General features: G+C 41.6%; 1 protein-coding gene across 11 annotated transcripts in view; it reads left to right on the forward strand.

The window, feature by feature from the left end:
• LOC127351488 (C-myc promoter-binding protein) overlaps positions 1–18,454 on the forward strand; it is a 69,934-nt gene that overhangs the window by 10,525 nt on the left and 40,955 nt on the right. For all 11 annotated transcript variants that reach the window (XM_051379045.1, XM_051379047.1, XM_051379049.1 and 8 more), the window contains exons 2-5: positions 5,514–5,844; positions 10,332–10,578; positions 13,388–13,457; positions 16,059–16,228. In XM_051379045.1, the coding sequence (XP_051235005.1) occupies positions 5,534–5,844; positions 10,332–10,578; positions 13,388–13,457; positions 16,059–16,228 (798 nt within the window). In that variant the 5' untranslated portion in view covers positions 5,514–5,533. The remainder of the gene's footprint in view (positions 1–5,513; positions 5,845–10,331; positions 10,579–13,387; positions 13,458–16,058; positions 16,229–18,454) is intronic.

The raw sequence follows: 18,454 nt of genomic DNA on the forward strand, positions 1-18,454 counted from the left end.
CTGTAAAGAATCTGGCAGAGCCCAGATAATCTGTGCATCCAGCTGTGTCATGTCGTAAAGTACCTTTAATGCAAGTTAACCACATCATTTAAGGTACTCTGCAGTCAAATGCTGATTCCAGCCTTACAAAGACAAATAGTTGGCAAAGTCTTGGGGAAAACCGTGTCTTAAGGCATTTGTCAGCCCATGTCCTAAATGATTCACCAACACATAAATATTATTTGTAGTGCTTCAGGACCACTGCAAAGGACTCCAGTGACCTTTTTAAAGAGGTTTGCCGGCCTGAGCATATCCTCTCTTTAAATGTTCACAGCTTTTTATGCTGCTCTCTGGGCGTTTACCTCAAGACCCAGTCGAGCTTCCAGGTCAGTCTGCCAGGGGAGAAGTAGGACAGCCAGCAAATTAAGATATTTGGATTAGACCACTTAAGCTGTGGAGCAGATTTTTATTCTTATGTGTCAGGAACGTCGTGAGTCACAGCTCTGCGTCTTTTGGACTGGAAGGAATCCAGTGATGATCTGTGCATGAAAATCAATAAACTACAGATGAAATAGATGGGCGTTTTACACTGTTATGCCTCCTCAGCACAATTCAAGGCTGTCTGGGGAAAATGTGTTAATCTGTAAGGTAACTGTTTCTGCACGGACTGAACATCTCACATCATCATGTAAATGCAGCTACGAATGTCTCTCAATGGATCTGTTTTTGTTGTGTAACCCATAAATCCTCGTAGTTACCTTTTAACAAGAAGACTGACTGATGACGGCTTAGTAAAAATAGGAACTGTGAAATCTGGAATTACATTTTTTCATTCTGTCGCCTGCGTCTCTATCCTGAAGTCAGCAATGTTGATTTCTTCTGTTCTTGAAATGTAGGGCAGGCAGAGAGAGCAGGTTGAAGACAATAGAGGCGGTTTGATACTCTTATGCAGTATAATACAGTATATATATGTAATCGTTATGTAACGTGTGCCACAGTGCTTCTGCTTTGGTTTGCATTGTATTTTTAGCAGGCTGACAGCATGGCATGGATGAGTGTCATTCTTTGGCCCGTCATGTGGCCGTGTAGTCTCTCTGATGGGGGAGTGACACTGCTGAGCTCTTCGCTGCCTTGCGTCCATTGGACAGCAATAAATTAGGTCAATATTTTTTGTTACAGTTCTGTACCAAGTGAGGAGTTAACTGTACTTGCAGTGTGCTCCATGAAACAATACCCATGTTTTCCCTCAGGTTGAGTCTCATGCAAAATCCCTCTGGGTCAATAAAGCAGCAGTCATTTGCAAGAAACGAGATAGCCGCTGTACAGGCCGTCACCCTGGGTAATTCCACCCCTCCTTTCATTAATATATCATATGGACTACATATGCTTTGCATAGGTTTTAAATGAAGAACAGAACTAGGATTGGCTTTAAGTTTTAAGCGGTTGTCCTGCACTTGACAAAACCACACATGTTCGCCATGTTATCTCCTGCCTTTCATCGTGCCTGTGAAATACAAGAATGTGACCTCAGGACCTTGTGCTTGCACACACACAGAACTTCATCAATGTCTCACCTCTCTTTCAGACTGTCTGTCAGCCTGTCAGCCTTTTCACACACACGCTGACATGCAGGCTTTTAATGGCAGAGAGTGTTGGGAGCTCGTGAGAAGGTGCAATAGGAATCTGTGTGTTTGTCCCATCACTGCGAGCTTCCCACACATATCTTTTTATATTTTACTTTTGCTGTTGTTTTCCGTGTGCCTCAGCTGTTCTGTCACGCCACCAAAAGAAGGGAAGGGTTATTATAAGCGAATATAAGTGAAGCTATTTACACCGGCTGAGTTTTCACTTGCTGCAGTGGACCTGTTTTTATTTTGAAATTATGAATTTTTTATTGTGTTCAATTCTCAAGTAAACATTTCTGAAAGAGAAGTGAGCACGTGTCCCACATCCTGTCCTCTGGGTGTTGCACCAATGTGGTGTAATGCGAGTGTCCCATGAACATTTATGAGTCTGCACTGTGTGTTGGACAGGAAGCTGAACACACACTGTGGTCCCGGACTCAGGATGCTGTGCAGATGTTCGGCCCTTAGAGCTCCTAGGTCCACCTAACTCACCTCTGTTCCTTCTGCCTTATCAGGGCTGACCAGGAATCAGTTTGCACAGAAAATTAGCTCGCTGTGACTTGTCTTCTCATCAGCTTCACCACAGTGAAGAAGTGATGAGGTGAGATGTATTTGTAATCCGAGTGCAAGAGCCAGAACACAGTGAACCAGCGTTTTCTCACCATCTGTCAATAGCTGGAAGTGATCAGCAAAGACAGAAACATAAATCGCTCTTTATTTGGACATAAGCTTGGCTCATTGACCCTGCAAAGATAATTTAATTATAGCAATAAACAGCTTCAGTTAGATTTATGTAAACAAACCTCTCTCTCTCTCTGCCAAATGTTGTGTCTAAAAGAATCTAGCTGTTGACAGAGTCACAGACTGAAAATAACCTGAACCTGTTAATGAAGAAAATACAGAAACAAATGGGATTCTGTTCCATCTGCTGCTGCAGCCTGGATGACAGGATTCAGCCTGCTTGGTCTTATATCGAAAATGACATGGCTGCTTTTATGTTTGTGCTTCTTGACAGTCTGTGTGGCAACATGTGTGAAAAGGACACATTCACCTAAAATGTTTTCAGCACCGCTGCTGATCAAAGACCGAAACTGATGATGTCCAGATGGAGGAGATTCACTGGTAGAGGTCAGAATAGAGGAAGAGTTTGTCACTTTGATCTCTTCGTGACTTGCGATCGTCTCTGATGGTGAGGGGAATAAAAGGATGAACTAACAGCGGTTTACGCCTCTGCGATGGCAGCTGAGGTCTTGTTAGCATATCATCACACAGACTGGAGTTGGCAGCTTTTTTACCTTTCTTCTGGGCCAACGTACTTGCACTAGCTACACACCCTGCTAATTGAACCTCTTTTTCCCACACCCTCTTACTGCATATGCTTGGAATCACAGACCGTGTCTAGTTGAATTATTCAGAGTAACTTTAATGCTACAAAATCTGCTTGCAATGAAATGGCTCTCTGGATGAGAAATGGTCCCTGATTGTGTGCAGCAACTTGGGAATGTTTTTAAAGAAATCACACAGCTTTCCCATCCTCGGTTTGCCATCTGTACAAAATGATGTTTTATATGAGAGACCTGTTTGAATGGCATCCTGTTTCTTATCTGTGTACTTGCTATGCAGGTACACAGTTCTCATACCTCCTGATTTCAGTTGTCATGAACCCAATGTGTTCCTGTGGATTTGCATGGCTGACCTGGAGAGGAACAAGCGTACCGGCAGGGGTAAAGTTTCATTTGAACCCACGGAGACAAACTTGTGTCCCGGAGGCTCGAGTGTCAAGAGGTTGAGTGATGAATCTGGTCACTGAGGCAGACTAAGACTTTACACCACACCCAGAGAGACGCTGCCAAAGGGAAAAAAAAGTCCACTGTTACACTAAACTAGCTTACAGTATTTTGTTCTTCAGCAATTTAGCCTTCTTTAAGACTATTATGCAGAATGTAGATCTGCGTTGTCAAGCAGAGGTAAGAAGAACATTATGTAACCTCTCTTTATCCACATACTGTCACATCAGAGTGAGGGCTCATGGCAATATTGTCGACTGAAGAATAATTGGGTAAAAGAAATGTCTACAGTGAGAAGGAAAACCATTTCTTATCAAATATACGTATCCTTGTGTGTCACTGCAGGTTGTCTTGATGTATTTTTCATCTTTGTACTCACAGAGTTTGATCAGTAAGAACACACGGCCCGAAACAGCTACAAAAGTCTGGTGTTACTCTATTTCCATGACATACAATAGAGTATTATATGTAGTGTTCAGGAAAAAAACCCACAGTCCACAGTGGAATTATATAAGACCATAGGGACGTTTTATTTCAGTATTCCTATAGGATAAAATGAGCAACCCTTCATGACTAATGGCTACACGTTGTTACATCCAGTGCTTAGTGCCGTTGCATTCAAAACAACAACTAATCAAGTGTCGATCTGAAATTTAAAATGTCAAACCAAAGTTAAAGTTGTGATGCAACTTTGTCTACCAATTAAGGCATGATAAATATATGAAATCAGATTTTGGGTTTCCACCTCTAACTAGAAAAACACCTGTGGGGCTTTTTCCTTAACATACAAAATATAGTTGTTAGTCATTAAGGGGTTAATAAGTATGTGATGCAAATGTGTTTTGTCATTTCCTCCTCCTAAAATCAAATCAAGGAGGCAAAAAGTGCCTTTTAAACGAAGCAAGCAACACAATTTCAACATTTTTGGCAAAGCCTCCAGCAGCTGCTCTTTGTACATATGTCTTAGTCTCTCCTCACACCATTAATTTTCCTCTCAGTTGTGTCTTTGGCCCAAATTGTTTTAGGAGTTTTGTCTCAGACTCTGACCTCAGTGGTCTTAAACTCCTCTTGTTTTCTTGAAATGGCACTGTGATCATGACACTGCAAACAATCAGTGGTCGACTGCAGAGCTGGATCAAAGTAACACAGAACATCAGGAATCACTGGCTGTCCTCAGAGGGTGGTGAAAGTGTTTGTTGAGTCTCCCTGTGTTTCTGAAGCAGAAAGTGCACTCCCGTTGTTAGGAGATTGAACCGTTACTTGACTGAAACGATCACAGCTGTAACTCATGCATTTTCTACAATATATGAACATAATTGTGGTAGTGAAGTTTTGTGATGATGTCCTGGTAGAAAAAACAGTCACAATCATTGGGAAGTGACCTCTCAGGTGTTTGCCGTGGTGCTATCCTGTTTACTCGCCCATGTCGGTGTACCTTTCAGTCTGTGCTTCTTCATAAAGTGTAGATGATGATGTGCAGTCAGGACATGCCCTTCTTAGGATAGATTAAGGAAACTACTGTTTATTGGCGTTTATCAGCCCGCTTAATGGGCTCTGTGATATCACAAGGCTTCTAATCAGCGGGTTTTTATGTGGGACCGGCCTGTAATTGAGGCAGAATGTCAAGTGTGAAGAAACACCTCACTGCTCCCTTTTTAAAATGCACACTCAGGTCTGTGTAGCCAGCCAAGCTTTAATTGTGCTGTTTCAGTTTTTAGAATTAGAGAAATGTTTAAAACCCTCTACACCAACTATGTTCTGTTCTCTCCAGAGCCAAATGTTTTGTCCTTGAGCCAGGACTCTGAACCTTTAGCTGGTCATGTGAACTAAAATCAATCTGGTCAAAGAGCTTTAGCTAATGGCCTTAACTGTGAATGGCTACCTGCTACCTAATTGTAGCCCCTCTCCTCCTCACATTTTTACCCTTTTTTTTTAATTTGCCCTTCTCCTGGCCTCTCCTCAGTAAGATTTATGACTCAGATTTTTTATTTCACTGCCATAGCAAGGACGCAAGAACTGTCTGTACCTGCTACCATGACGAAAATCAATCTCCCCTCTCTCTCTGTCTCCCTCTCTGTGTCTCTATGTCTGTCTAACTCCTTTCCCCTTTGTAACCGTGCAGGCAGTTGGCGGGGATGGGAGATGATGGAGGACAAAGGCCCTCGTGTAGCCGACTACTTTGTGGTGGCCGGTCTGACGGACCCGTCCAAGCCGTTGGACCAGGAGATCCACTTTGATGATGTCTGCCACAAGACGGCCAAGCCCAAGGCGCCCATCACGGATGTGGCGGTGGTGATCCGCTCGATGGGCGAGGAGGTGCCGCCAGGGTTCACATGCATAGAGGAAACACCAAGCGGTCATTCAGCTGATCTTAACAATGGCGGCCTCATGGCGCCCCAGATCTTCCTGTGCTACAGGCGGGGCCGTGACAAGCCGCCTCTCACTGACCTTGGGTAAGTTCCAAAGGAGAGTTGATCTTTGTTTCTGATGTATTTTGCTGTGTTAAAAACAACACAACACAAAACATTGTGGGTATTGAAAGGAGTCTACGGCCATGTGAGGCTGTATTTAGACACAGATGCTGAAGTCAGTATGTTAACAGGCTCCCAATGAGCCTGCTGTATGCTGATGTTGTTCACCATCTTGGTTTAGCATGTTAACGTGCTAACAGTTGCTAATTAAGCACAAATAACAGCTGGGTCCGATGGGAATGTGGTTCGTTTTGAGGGTATTTAGTAAACCATAAACCCAACTTTAATCAACAAATTCAGATTGACCTGCTGTTAATCCAAAAACACAGATGTCAACATCATGGTGGTGCTGAATTAAAAGTCAGGGGAGGTTTCAGTCTGGTGGACTGACAGACTGAAATGTGCCATCCTTGAGCCATGCTGCTAGTAAATATAAATAAATAATTTTAAAGGGACTATAAAAACTTTTATAAAAAAAGATTTTATTTCAAAGTAAAGACTGTTATAGCTCCTATTGCCTCAGCCTAGAGCTATGTAGCCAAATTGTAAAGAATAAATGATATCCAACCAACTGTAAAACCAAATGTAGATGCTTAATAGCATAACAGGTAAAGGATGACACATTGTCTGCCTCTGCATCTCCGCAGTCACGCTTTAAAACCAGCTATGGACAGGCTGCTCTGCAGAAAAGAGTCTGCATTGGTATTGTGACCACCGAGTCTAGACTGTTAGTCCATATATCCTAATAACATCCTTTATCTCTACAGTCAGTCACAGGCTGAGCCAGCTTATTTCACTGATAATGATGATGGTTTCACAATAAAGGCACCTCTACAAAAAGCCGGAGTGGTTGTGTGGTATACTGACACAGAAGGTGTGATGAACCTTGATGTTACAGCTCCTGCTTCTGCTTCAACTGCTGTAGAATATATTATCCAAGGGGCGGTTAATGGAAACGGATTCACCTTTTTTTGCTTTAAAGTTACGAGTGTGAGTTTTCCAGACATCTATAATAATGACTCACTGTAATGAAGTGCACAGTCTGATCTATCCAACTCACACGGCAATGTTCTTTATGTATTGCAGCACTGTATTTATTATTTGTCTCATTCCTGGTAATGATTAGCTGCTACTGTCAGCAAACGTTTGCAGAGGTTGCAGTTATTTCTGTAACTGTCAGCTTTCTAGTTACCATGAAACTCTGCCCCGCTGTTCCTTGCTATTGTGAGTGAGGAGTACAGTCCCTATTTTAAAAAAGTACAGTCCATATCATGTCTGTTCTGAAAAGCTGTGCTCTGACTTTGGAAAGCGCTCTGCCTAAAAACTCCCTCCTGTGCAGCAGTTTTCCATAGCAGCCTCTTTCTGTATGCCTTGCAGCCGTTCCCCCATTGTGATTTTCTCAGCAGCGCGAAGCACCGCAGTTACAGGTGTCCTCCTCAGCAACATCCTTTGAACTGGGGGGAAGTCAATACTGTTTGTTCAGTGCTCTCACACCTCTGGCTGACACAGGCAGGTGGTGACAATGCTAAGGAGGCTCATACTGGCCTCTGACTCTACAGAGTGCAGTGCTTATCAGGCACTGACACAGAGGCTCTGCTCAGACACTATCAGCAGCTTTTGTGTGCTGATAGCTCAGAGGGGCTGCACTTCCCAGACATTGTTGGGACTAATGGGAAGTGTGTGTGTGTGTGTGTGTGTGTGTGTGTGTGCAGGTGTAGCCATTATTTATGTGCAGTTTTATTTATGCAGAGGGAATAATTACTATTATCTGTGACCAGCGGTCATATTAATATCAATTTGGCTTCAATACTGAGGACTAGAAAGGAAATTGATGAGCACTGGCACCTCGAGGGTTAAGCAGAGGCTATTATCAACCCAAACACTGACGCATGTGATCACTTTAGTTTAGTAGCTGACGGCCCAAACAGAAGCCACGATCAATAAATATGTGACATTTTCTGTGTGAAATAGCACCTCTGCTCTTTTCCCCTGAATATTCATGCTTTATTTCAGACATTTCTTAAAGGATCAGTGTGTAGGATTGTGTAGACGCAGATTACATTGTTGCACCGTCCCCTTTCAAGCATGAAGGAGAAACTACAGCCCTACATGGTGGTTCAAAACGGCGGCCTCTATGGAAGGTGACCTGCAGCGCCTGTAGATATAAAAGGATTATTCTAAGGTTGTAAAAACACAAGGATTATTATTTTCAGGTGATTATACACTAATGAAAACATCGTTATGCACATTATATTCCATATCTGCCAATAGATCCTTCTAAATGTTACACACTGGACCTTTAATGGTTTATCTTCTCACAGAGTGGTGGGCCACCTCACCTAAAGTAAAGATCAGCCCCTTTAGAAAAATCCTGCACTAAACTCTGACCTCCTCACACAACTCCAGCTGTTTGGAGAGGCATTCAAGGTCTCATTTGGCAAACACAAAGGCCGGTTTAAAATTCTACAGAATTGGTGGCTCTGTCAATAAAGGACGAATGTCAACTGCACTGGTCTGATGGTGGGAAGGTCTGATGTAACAGCAGAGAAAAATGTGCACACAGGGTAGAGCAGAGCAGAGCAGAATCACCACAGCAATGAATACTGAAATGATAAATAGACGAGAATAAAAAAATCCCACAGCTGACCACTTTCAATTCTGTTCTCTTTTCAGCTTTCAGATAGTGCCTCAAAATGCCTGTTGAGTTCCACTTGAAGCAGTAATGGAGGATAAGTGCATAATGGAAGCACAAAGAGGGATGTTTAAAATTACTGCTACTGTTACGTACCTCTGAGTACTCATCCTCTAAGTGGTTTGTGTGAGTGTCCTCTTGTGCCTAATTGTAAAGCTGTATTGGGTTAATATGCTTTGACTGACGGTGTACAGTACATAAGCCTACATGCGGTACTGTGTTGGGATTGTCAGATACACAAAATCACACTTTAGGTTTGCTTGTTGTCATTAAAAAAACTTAGTTGGTTGTAAACTATTACTTTTAAGACTCTTGCTAAAATAGATAGAAGGCAAAAACTTTATTTTTATATAAAAACTCCACAATAATCTCTCTTGACCCTTCCTAAGCCCCGCCCCTTTTCGCTCTGTGCTCCAATAAGAGTCGAGCAAGCCTCAGTCAACCTTCTCCTTTCCTGTAGTTAGTTAAACTTTGTGTTAAGCTCGTCTATGTTGAAAATACAACCAAATAACGTTAAAATATGATAAGTGACATATATACCTCATATCTTACTAGCTACATCATTTACATCAGTCGTTACTAACTTAAAATATGACAATGTATGAGTCACTTTTATTTTTTATCCTTCCAAATTAATTTGTCTTTTCAACATAGATGAGGCTAACCTGCTCCAGATGGTTTGTTACACAGGACTACCTGGGAAAGCGTTGTTGGAAACTGTTTAGAAACAGGCAACCTGGCAAGATGGATTCTCGCAGGATTTTGTGATCTTGTGAGTCAAGCTGCCTCGCAAGACAAGCCTAGCAGATCACATAGCATATCTAAGTACAGGAAAGGAGAGCAAGGTTCTGACAGAGGCTTGTTCAACTGTTATCAAAAAGGAGTGGGAATTATTCTAAACTATTTTGCACAATAATACCAAACGTACAATATGTAAAATTAGGTCAAAGCATGCTCTAGTTTAAAGCATGGTCCATAGATAAGAAGGGGACAGTAAGTAATGAGTGGATATGCTGCTTCTAAATACAGCCTCATACAGTATGCACCCACCCGACTTTATGATCATCACTTGCTTGCCACAGAAAGCCCACATACAAAAGAAAATGAAGTAATTTTTTACTCCATGATTACTCCTCCACAAGCAGAACTGTTTGTCATTTTGGGTTCGAATGCAGCTGGAGCTCCTTACTCGGCTACATTGTCCTGTGATGTCTGTTTATGTGAGATGTTTTTGTTACCTGACATGGAAAATGGCATTTGCACGACCAAACTGTCAGTCTTTTACCAGCTGCTATCGTTATTATGAGAAACTAAAATGGCAGGAGAATCTGCAGCTTTTTGGAAACAACAACTGAACACAACCTCGATGGCACTCAGCTTTTTTTACCTCATATGTTGAGGTAATGACTCATTTGAGTGTGGCTTTAAAAGTGGCCCTCAGCTTGACGTTGAGGAGACATTTGTACACTAACTGCCACTTTATAAGCCCATAGATCTTCTGCTCGTTTTTTCTTTTTTTATGAATCGCATCAATCCTGCTTTGCTGGTTATGAGGTGCAAAGCAGACATTAAGCTTAATCAACTCCATTCTGTCAGCCACTGAAAACTGGGACAAATGCCCAATGTTAGACTTAAATTGGGAGCTCCACCTAATTGGCCCAATGAGATCACGACGGCATATTGTGTTGATTAATTCTACATGGTAATCACACTAATAACTACACATCGATGTGGAGTTTTGTTTGGCTGACTCCTTGTGCCGTGCCTCCCCTCGCAGCGTGCTGTATGAGTGGAAGGAGAGACTGAAACAGGGCTGCCACCTCATCCAGACCACGCCCTCCGGCCGCCCAGCCAACATCAGCGGCAATTCCTCCCAGCGCATCTACGCCACGTACCGCCGGGCGCCCGAGAGCCAGCCGCACACCGCCCTGGCTGTCACCGACATCTGCATCATCATCCCGAGCAAAGGAGAGGCACCCCCGCACACCTTCTGCAAGGTGGAGAAGAATCTCAACAGCAGCATGGTGAGAGAGACGCTGGTGTACAGAAATCTTGTACTTTTAACATTTTGTTTGGTGAGGAGTTTCTTGGTCAAAAAGCAAGGTTTTCTTTCTGCCACCCTTTTGCAAAATCATTCAACAGTCATGCGGGGAGGAATCTATCGCAGAAGAGTTGAATTGCTCATCCTCCTTCTGGTTTAGTTGTTAATGATAATTCTTGAAAATCAAGATAAAGGGTAACTTGAGGTAGAGGGTGTAGGTTGAGGGTAAGTGGGCACCCCAAAGTTGTATCAAATTCTTCATGAATGTCATAAAAAGATATAATAATATATGAGGGTGGGTGTGTTTTTTTACTGAAGTTACTGCAGGATATTTTGAGTTCAGCAGGCTTTAGTGCTCATCTTGTCAGAGCCTTGTCTGAAATTCAAAATGTCAAGATGTTTTGAGTCTTGAATCCTCAACTCACTTTACTCCAAACCTTCTCCACATGTTTTAAATTGGTGATTTGAGCTCCGGTACTGCACTCAGCAATGCAAGAAGACATTGAGCCTTACTGCAATGACTATGAGTCAGCCTGACAAACACCGACATATTTAGCTCCCATACTCTCCTTCAGGTAGAGTTCAGCAGTTTAATTTGAAATGATTGTGTTGACAAAAAATGTCAGCCTTTGAATTTGTGCTGGAACATTGCTGGCGTTGTGAAGGACAGAAAATGAGAAATAGACTGAATCTTACCTATTTATTCTCTTTTTCAAGTTAATTGCTGTTTTGCAGTAGTTAGGAGAGAGATTTCAGCCCCTAGGTGAGTCACTGGAGCTTGGTAGTGCATCTAATTATGGAAAATTGTGTAAAACACTCCTACATTACCTCAGGAAGTTTATTAATGCTGTGTGTGTTTATACCGATCCAGTCTTGTTTCTTTTCGAAGAGGGATGCAGAGTCCCTCGAGCTTCATGGCCTCTGCTCCTCTGTTTGGTTTCCTCCTCACACAGTATTCGTGCTGTAGACAAATATCTCTCCCTGTCCACTCTCCTGTCATATTGTGCTAATATCTCTCTGCCTCTCTGCCCCTCTCTCTTCCACCCACCCAGCCACACACACACACACACACACACACACACACACACACACACACACACACACACACTGTAGGATACTGTAAAAGTCCTTGCTGTGTCAGCTTGGTCTACATTTGGCATTTCATACTGTAGAACAGGCTACCCCCGCTGAGAAACTATGTGCATGTGTGTGACTGCACGTGTGTCGTAAAAATCTCTTCATGCAGAGTAAGTGTGCCAGGGAGTGTATATAAATCTACAGAGACTTGTGGTGCATGTAGGAGAAATTGAGGCTCCTACAAAAGAATTGGGATTTAGTTACACTCATTTTTCAATCTGACTAATGTAGGAGCTGTGAAGATAATTTTTTTATATTTCCGCACAGCTCCGGGTGCGTACTTCATGTCCAGATTTAAAGATATATTACAATTTTTAGTTGCCATACACCATCTTCCCCTCGCAGTGACTAATTATCCCAAACAAGATGTGTTTATCAGATGAATCTTTGCTCTCTGCTAATGGTTTGGTTATTAGATGCCTGAGTCTAGTTTGTCGCTTCTGGCTGGAGGGGTAATAACGTCTTTGTACTGGACTTTCCAGTTTATTGATAATTAAACACTGTCTGGCTTGATTGGGACATTTTAATTAAGGCCAAATGATGAATGATAATAGAATTCAGTTACAGTGTACTTTTCTGCTTCAGCGGACAAAAAGGCTTTACAATTTACCTCTAATTCACCCATTCACTCCCACACACACTCACACACACACTTTGTAAATGTATGGTTGTTTGCTGGATTTAAAAGGTTTTTTGTGTTCAGCAGCTGACTCTAATCTCGTATGTCGGCGCATCCTTAATGCACCTAAAAAGGAGGGTTTTTAAATGGGGCTGTGCTTGTGTGACTGTGTTACACACTAATAACATCACTGGGACAAAAATAAAAAGTTAACTGTGACAAAGTACCTTCTGTATCTGCAGCAGGTTTCAGGCCTCTAATGGTTTTCTGTAATATAAAGTTTGGGTTGTAGATTGTGATCTAAGCCCTCTGCAATATTATTTTCAGGTGAATAATCATAAAAACTGTGGTTTTTAATGTCTTTGTTCTTCTATTCTTCACATAACTTCATTGACTAGCAGATCCACATTATGTGAACAAACCAACAGAGTGATGTAGCCAACGCAGACTGGACAAATTACTCCTCGTGGCTCTTCCTTGGGTGACATATTGTAATTGAGTTGATGGAGTACTTAAAGTGTGATCTTATGATTATTTTGTCTTTTGGCTTCAAATTAATTGATTTAAACTCAGGTGTTAGTCACCACCTTGAAGCCTGTGTAGTATCTTTAATGTAATATTGTGTTTTAATTGTCCAAATGATGGATCATGATTGAGCTTAAATAGATCGTGATATGACTTTTTTTCCATTCAGATCGCCACCACTAATGTAAAATATTCAGAATTTGTAGCTGAAAAGACTTACTTTACCTCGCTTCTTCTGGTTCAAATTCTTAGTCTGCTGCTCCACATGCATCATTATAGCAGCATTGTGAGAGTCATTGGTGATCACAATGGGCTAAAACATGCAAAACCACTTAAATGGCTCTTTAAAAACATTGAGCTGCCTTTTATATGATTTCATCAAATGAGGTAATAATTTCAACTTTGAGAGGGAGTAACTGGTCTGCAGCTCTAAGCCCTGTATGCATTTAGTTGCCCGTGTCTTTCATAAAGAACAACATGCTAACGTTTCCCATTTTGATCTTGTTTTCAGTGGGGCTCCTCTGTCTACCTGTGTTATAAGAAGTCTGTGGCCAAAACCAACACAATAGCCTACAAAGCAGGTAAGCCTTCCTAATCCCATAACTACTGGAGCACGCAGATCCGAATGCTGATGTGTACCTCCTGTTCCTGGTGATAAAACATATCAAATAACCATGTTGTGAGTAAATACTTTCCCTCCTTCCTCAGTTCTTCCCCCTAATCACCGGCGTCTTGTGTGAGAAAAACAAAACTGGATAATTTGGTGGATAATTTCATACGCTGTGTTGTTTGGAAAGTTGCTTGTAATAATAAATTGGACTTGCACTAAAGATGAAGGAAATTAGGTTAATTTGGAAGTGATAGAACTGTACTGCATTGAACCTGGTGCCTGTTTCTCTATTTGCTCCAGCTGTTTGTTGTTGTAGAGAGGAGGGTCTGCTGCAGAGTAAACCGGCTGCAGGATGACATTATGCTACAGCTGTGCTTGCAAGTTCAGGCTTGTTGAAGCATGTTGATGCCTCCGAATCAGAGTGATAAGATAAGCTTCTGCAAGCCAATATTGTCCTAATATAAAGTTAAAGGGTTTAAATACCATATATTTAATGGTGATACAAGCATAAGGGATAATGTGCCCTTTTCACATTAAAGCCTTCTGACTTTCCAGTGCGGTGACAGAAGATTGTCATTTTCTGATAACACCGTTGGCTCAGTGCTGCTGTGTTTGGCTCAGCCTCAGATTGGCTGGCTGATGTTTTGTTGTTCATGTCTTGAATATGCAGCAGACTGTGAATGGAGCGATCCTATCTGTTTCTCTCTAACGCTTTGGATGAGTCAGCTCACAGAAATGAAGTTTATTTTCAACATTTCAGGCCAGGAGAACTCCAGCACGCAACTAGCTTTAAGTTCTGGAAACGGATGTGTTTTGCAACATCTGACTTTATTTATAGACTAATGCGACAGTTTATCCGAAACTGAGCGTGCTTGGTTTGTTTTGTTGGTGGATACGTGGTTTTTATTTGGAATAAAATATTATAAATGTGCACATTTAGCTGTCAAGCCGTTCATATACAAGACATTATACAATATAGTAGCATGTTTACAGAGAAGAACAGGCAGGAATGTATTGTATTAATTCCTAAAATTGCATTAATAATATATATATTAACATATTGTAAAACCGAATGATTACAGTACATGTGCATCTGCAGGTCTATGGAGCTTATTATTATTTTAGCTCATTGTTTTGCTTTAACAGCACATTTACAGTTTTGGTTCAGTCTCAGTGCTCTCATCAGCTCCATTTCCAGCAACATCCGCTACCTGATTTCAGCCGATAAAGCTGTCTGCTACCTGCCAAACACCTCATGGCAGACAAAGCTAGCAACTAGCTGGTGAAGAAGGTGTAACATCTAGCTGTTAAAGAACCAGATATGAGTTAGATTTGGGCTGTATACTGTAATTCTAAATATTCTGATGCTTACAAACTTGTTTCCAGTCTTTTGGCCAACTAAAGCAGGGAGTCGCCCCCTTTTCTCAATACTATATCTGCTTTCCAAAATAGGTTAAAAAGCAATCAGAGGATATATCTCATTTGTTTTGTCCATACAGAAGCCAGAGTGTTGTGGTTGTACAGGGATTTATATGCCAGATTATTTCTTGGCGAGGTATAAAAATGTTAATTTATGAGCTTTAGATGTGTTCCTAGGCAGATTGTGTTACCTTTGGACAGAGCTGTTGTAAAGAATTCAGTTTTCCTCCGAGCCCGGTCGATATATCAGTCAGCTGTTATTATTGGCTGATATTGGCCGCTGACATATTGATATTTTATAGGTATCGGTGAATATATGTTATCTGATATTCCAGCAGAGTGCACTGCAGTTGTGGCAAACACTACCAATTATTTGACACATTAAACAATATTTAAATGAAATATTCTTTAACGTCGGAACAATTCTTATTACAGTGGGACAAACTATCATAGTTTGAGTTGCTGACCAAGCCTTCATGCCACAGCAGGTTATGTTTATCTATTCCCTCCGTGGGGCTATAATGTAGCTGTGCACTTGCAGGTGTTTTCATGATGAATAATCGTGTCCGATTTTTGAAGTGAAGTGTTTAATGATACCGCATTTTAAGTGCTGTAGTACAGCAGTTTATCATTGGCCCCAAGAATGTAAGTGTGCACTTTTAAAATGTGTGTTTACAATTACAATCTCCAACATTTAAGGAATGAACCTTTGATGAAATCTGGTGTGAAGGTTTTGTTACTTGGTGGGTGTTTTTGTGCACAGTTCGTGTCTGTTGGTAGTTATTGTAGAATATGGTCATTCAGCCAAAGTTAGATGTAGCATAGAGTTAAGAAAGTGCACAAAGTAAAATCAGTTCTTCATTATCTTGTTTGTGTCCACTGACAGTGACTAATGACCCATAGGCCTGATTACCAAGCACTGATTGCTTATTATAAAGCCAGCCGTTTCTAGTGAAACACTGGCCCGGTAAAGTCGTACGTTATCATTGTGATTATAATAAATTTAACTTGTTTGGTTTCATTTTAAGCTTATTGGAAAGGCGGTTTTGCATCTACATTAGCTGTCAATTGGTAATCACAGAGGGTTTAGTCTCTGCTCTCTAAATTGAGTTCTCAGTTTGTTTGTTTTGTGTTTTTCTTTTCCCCCCGTTAGGTCTATTCAGCAGATATCCAGAGGAGGACTATGAGTCATTCCCTCTGCCAGAGTCTGTCCCGCTCTTCTGCCTTCCCATGGGGGCCACAATCGAGTGCTGGCCAGCTAACACCAAATACTCCCTCCCTGTTTTTTCCACCTTTGTCCTCACCGGAGCCTCTGGGGAGAAGGTAAAACGGATGATTGGATAAATTCACTCTTTTCTACTTTTATGTCTTTTTTTTTTTTGTCCCACTCAGACGACTAACAAACATCTCAGAAGCAGCATTAGGTATGAGAGGGTGCCAGTGACTGTTAGACCTCATCGACAGACTGTAACTGCCATCTATACAGCTGACATGACCACAGACTTACGCACTATAATGGGGGCATGACAAAACCACAATGCCATACCAGAAGGGAAAGTGGGCCAGGCATGCATGTTGTCTTTGTCAGGTGAAAACCATGTAACTTCACATCTAGGGTTTCTTTTTTAGGACTGGTTTGTTGGCCTATTTTATTGGTCCCGAAAAGTGAACATTGAGCTATGAGGTTTTTACCTCGTAAAAAACAACTGTCTGTCTCTCTCAATCACTCACTTACTCACCCACATGCACAAAACAAACAACATAGAGTTTACATGAACACTAGTGTCCCTTTAATCTGCCCCTTGTATTCTGGTTTCAGAGGCCTGGATACGCTTTTAGTGTCTTTTAACCAACCCCCACTTATAAGGGACTCATTCTGGCCTAGGTTGGGATTATTCTTTCATAAACAACCTACAACGTGAAATAAAACTAATTTATAGCGTCTTGCACAAGTTTTGCATTGTGTTTTAAATATAGGATCTGGGATAGTTTAGGGTCAGGGTATGGCAGGAGTTTAGATTAGTTTAGGCAGTGGTACATTTACAACTGTTTTGAAGTTAACCCGTTTTCAAGTACCTTTGCACAATGAGTATTGCTTTATTATAATTCTACTCAACTCAATTTCAGAGAAAAATATAGTGCTTACATTTATCTGCCAGGTATAGTTACATGTCAATGTACCAGATGTGGGTGAGCTTCTAAAACTGTGTTGGTGTCAACACCTTTAAACTAGGAATAAGTAAAAATGAGCAAAAGTTGAAGTTATGAATGCAGAAGTGAGTGTTATGATTAAAGTAATCACTGTAGTCAACGGGGGGGGTCCTTATCAGTATAGAAACACAGTGCTGTGTGTGTGTGTGTGTGTGTGTGTGTGTGTACACATGGGTCAACAGGTGAGTCCTCAGTTAAACATGGAGCATACAGATTGCCAGAGTCCTGCTGAGTCTCTGACCTTGGCCAGTAAAACACAAGTCAGCGTACGGACTGTCCTCACCAAATATCTCCCTGCATGTCCTCCAGCAAGCCTTCCCAACTCATGCAAACACACACACACACACACACACACACCTGTACACACACACAAACTTGACTCAGCAGCAGCAGCCTGCAGAGGGTTTGGCACCAGCGATGGCTGCTGACCCCTAACTGGCCTTGTTCAACAGAGCCGCTGCTATCTAAACATCAGAAGGCTTTGTATGTTATTTGTTTTCAATCACGATTGTGTTTCACCACATAATTCACTAATAAGTGTCAACATGAGCCTCATCCCAACCGGACCACTTTCCAAACCCACAGACCAGCACAGTGGGAAGGGGCTTGTGTTTAGATTTGGAAACCAACAATGTGTGTGTGTGTGTGTGTGTGTGTGTGTGTGTGTGTGTGTGTGTATCTGTTTGTGTGTGGCTGTGATGTCTTAAGATGGAAGTATGCTCCTCTGTGCTGCCTTTAAAGACACACCTCCAAGCGAGTAGCCCTGTTGTAATGGTGGTGCATATTCCTACCACGCTGGGCTTGGGCGCCGAGTCAAACCGCGGTGTCATGTTTCAAACTCCAGGAAATGTAAAAGAAATCAATTTCAGTCAGGTGACAGTGAAAACAAACCACTTCATCCATGAAACAAATGGGCGGGCCAATGATGAGATGGTTAACGATATAAATGCCTTGAAGAGGAATTTAGTTTCCTCAGCTAGAAGGAAAAGTTCCCAACAGGATGTTGGATCAACCAATCAGCTTCAATCAATTGCTTGACGCGCAGGTCAACACTACATATTGCTGAGATTTGGCAGTTACCTATAACACCCTTCTCTGCATATGTTTGCAAAGACATTTACCTGTATCTCCGAATACCTCCAGCTTTAGAGGCTCAGTCTATTAAACATGGTGGATAGTGGGTTATAAATGGATATTTGATGGTTCCTGAAGTGTCTGCATTATCATTCATGCTGATTCACACTGTATTGGTGTGTGATATTCAGTCCTGTTGATTGGTTTAGTGTGTTACAACAGAATTAATCTAATGTATATTCAAAGATTGCTCAGTATTGGATT

Source organism: Dicentrarchus labrax, unplaced genomic scaffold (assembly GCF_905237075.1).
Source record: "Dicentrarchus labrax unplaced genomic scaffold, dlabrax2021, whole genome shotgun sequence".
Lineage (NCBI taxonomy): Eukaryota > Metazoa > Chordata > Actinopteri > Moronidae > Dicentrarchus > Dicentrarchus labrax.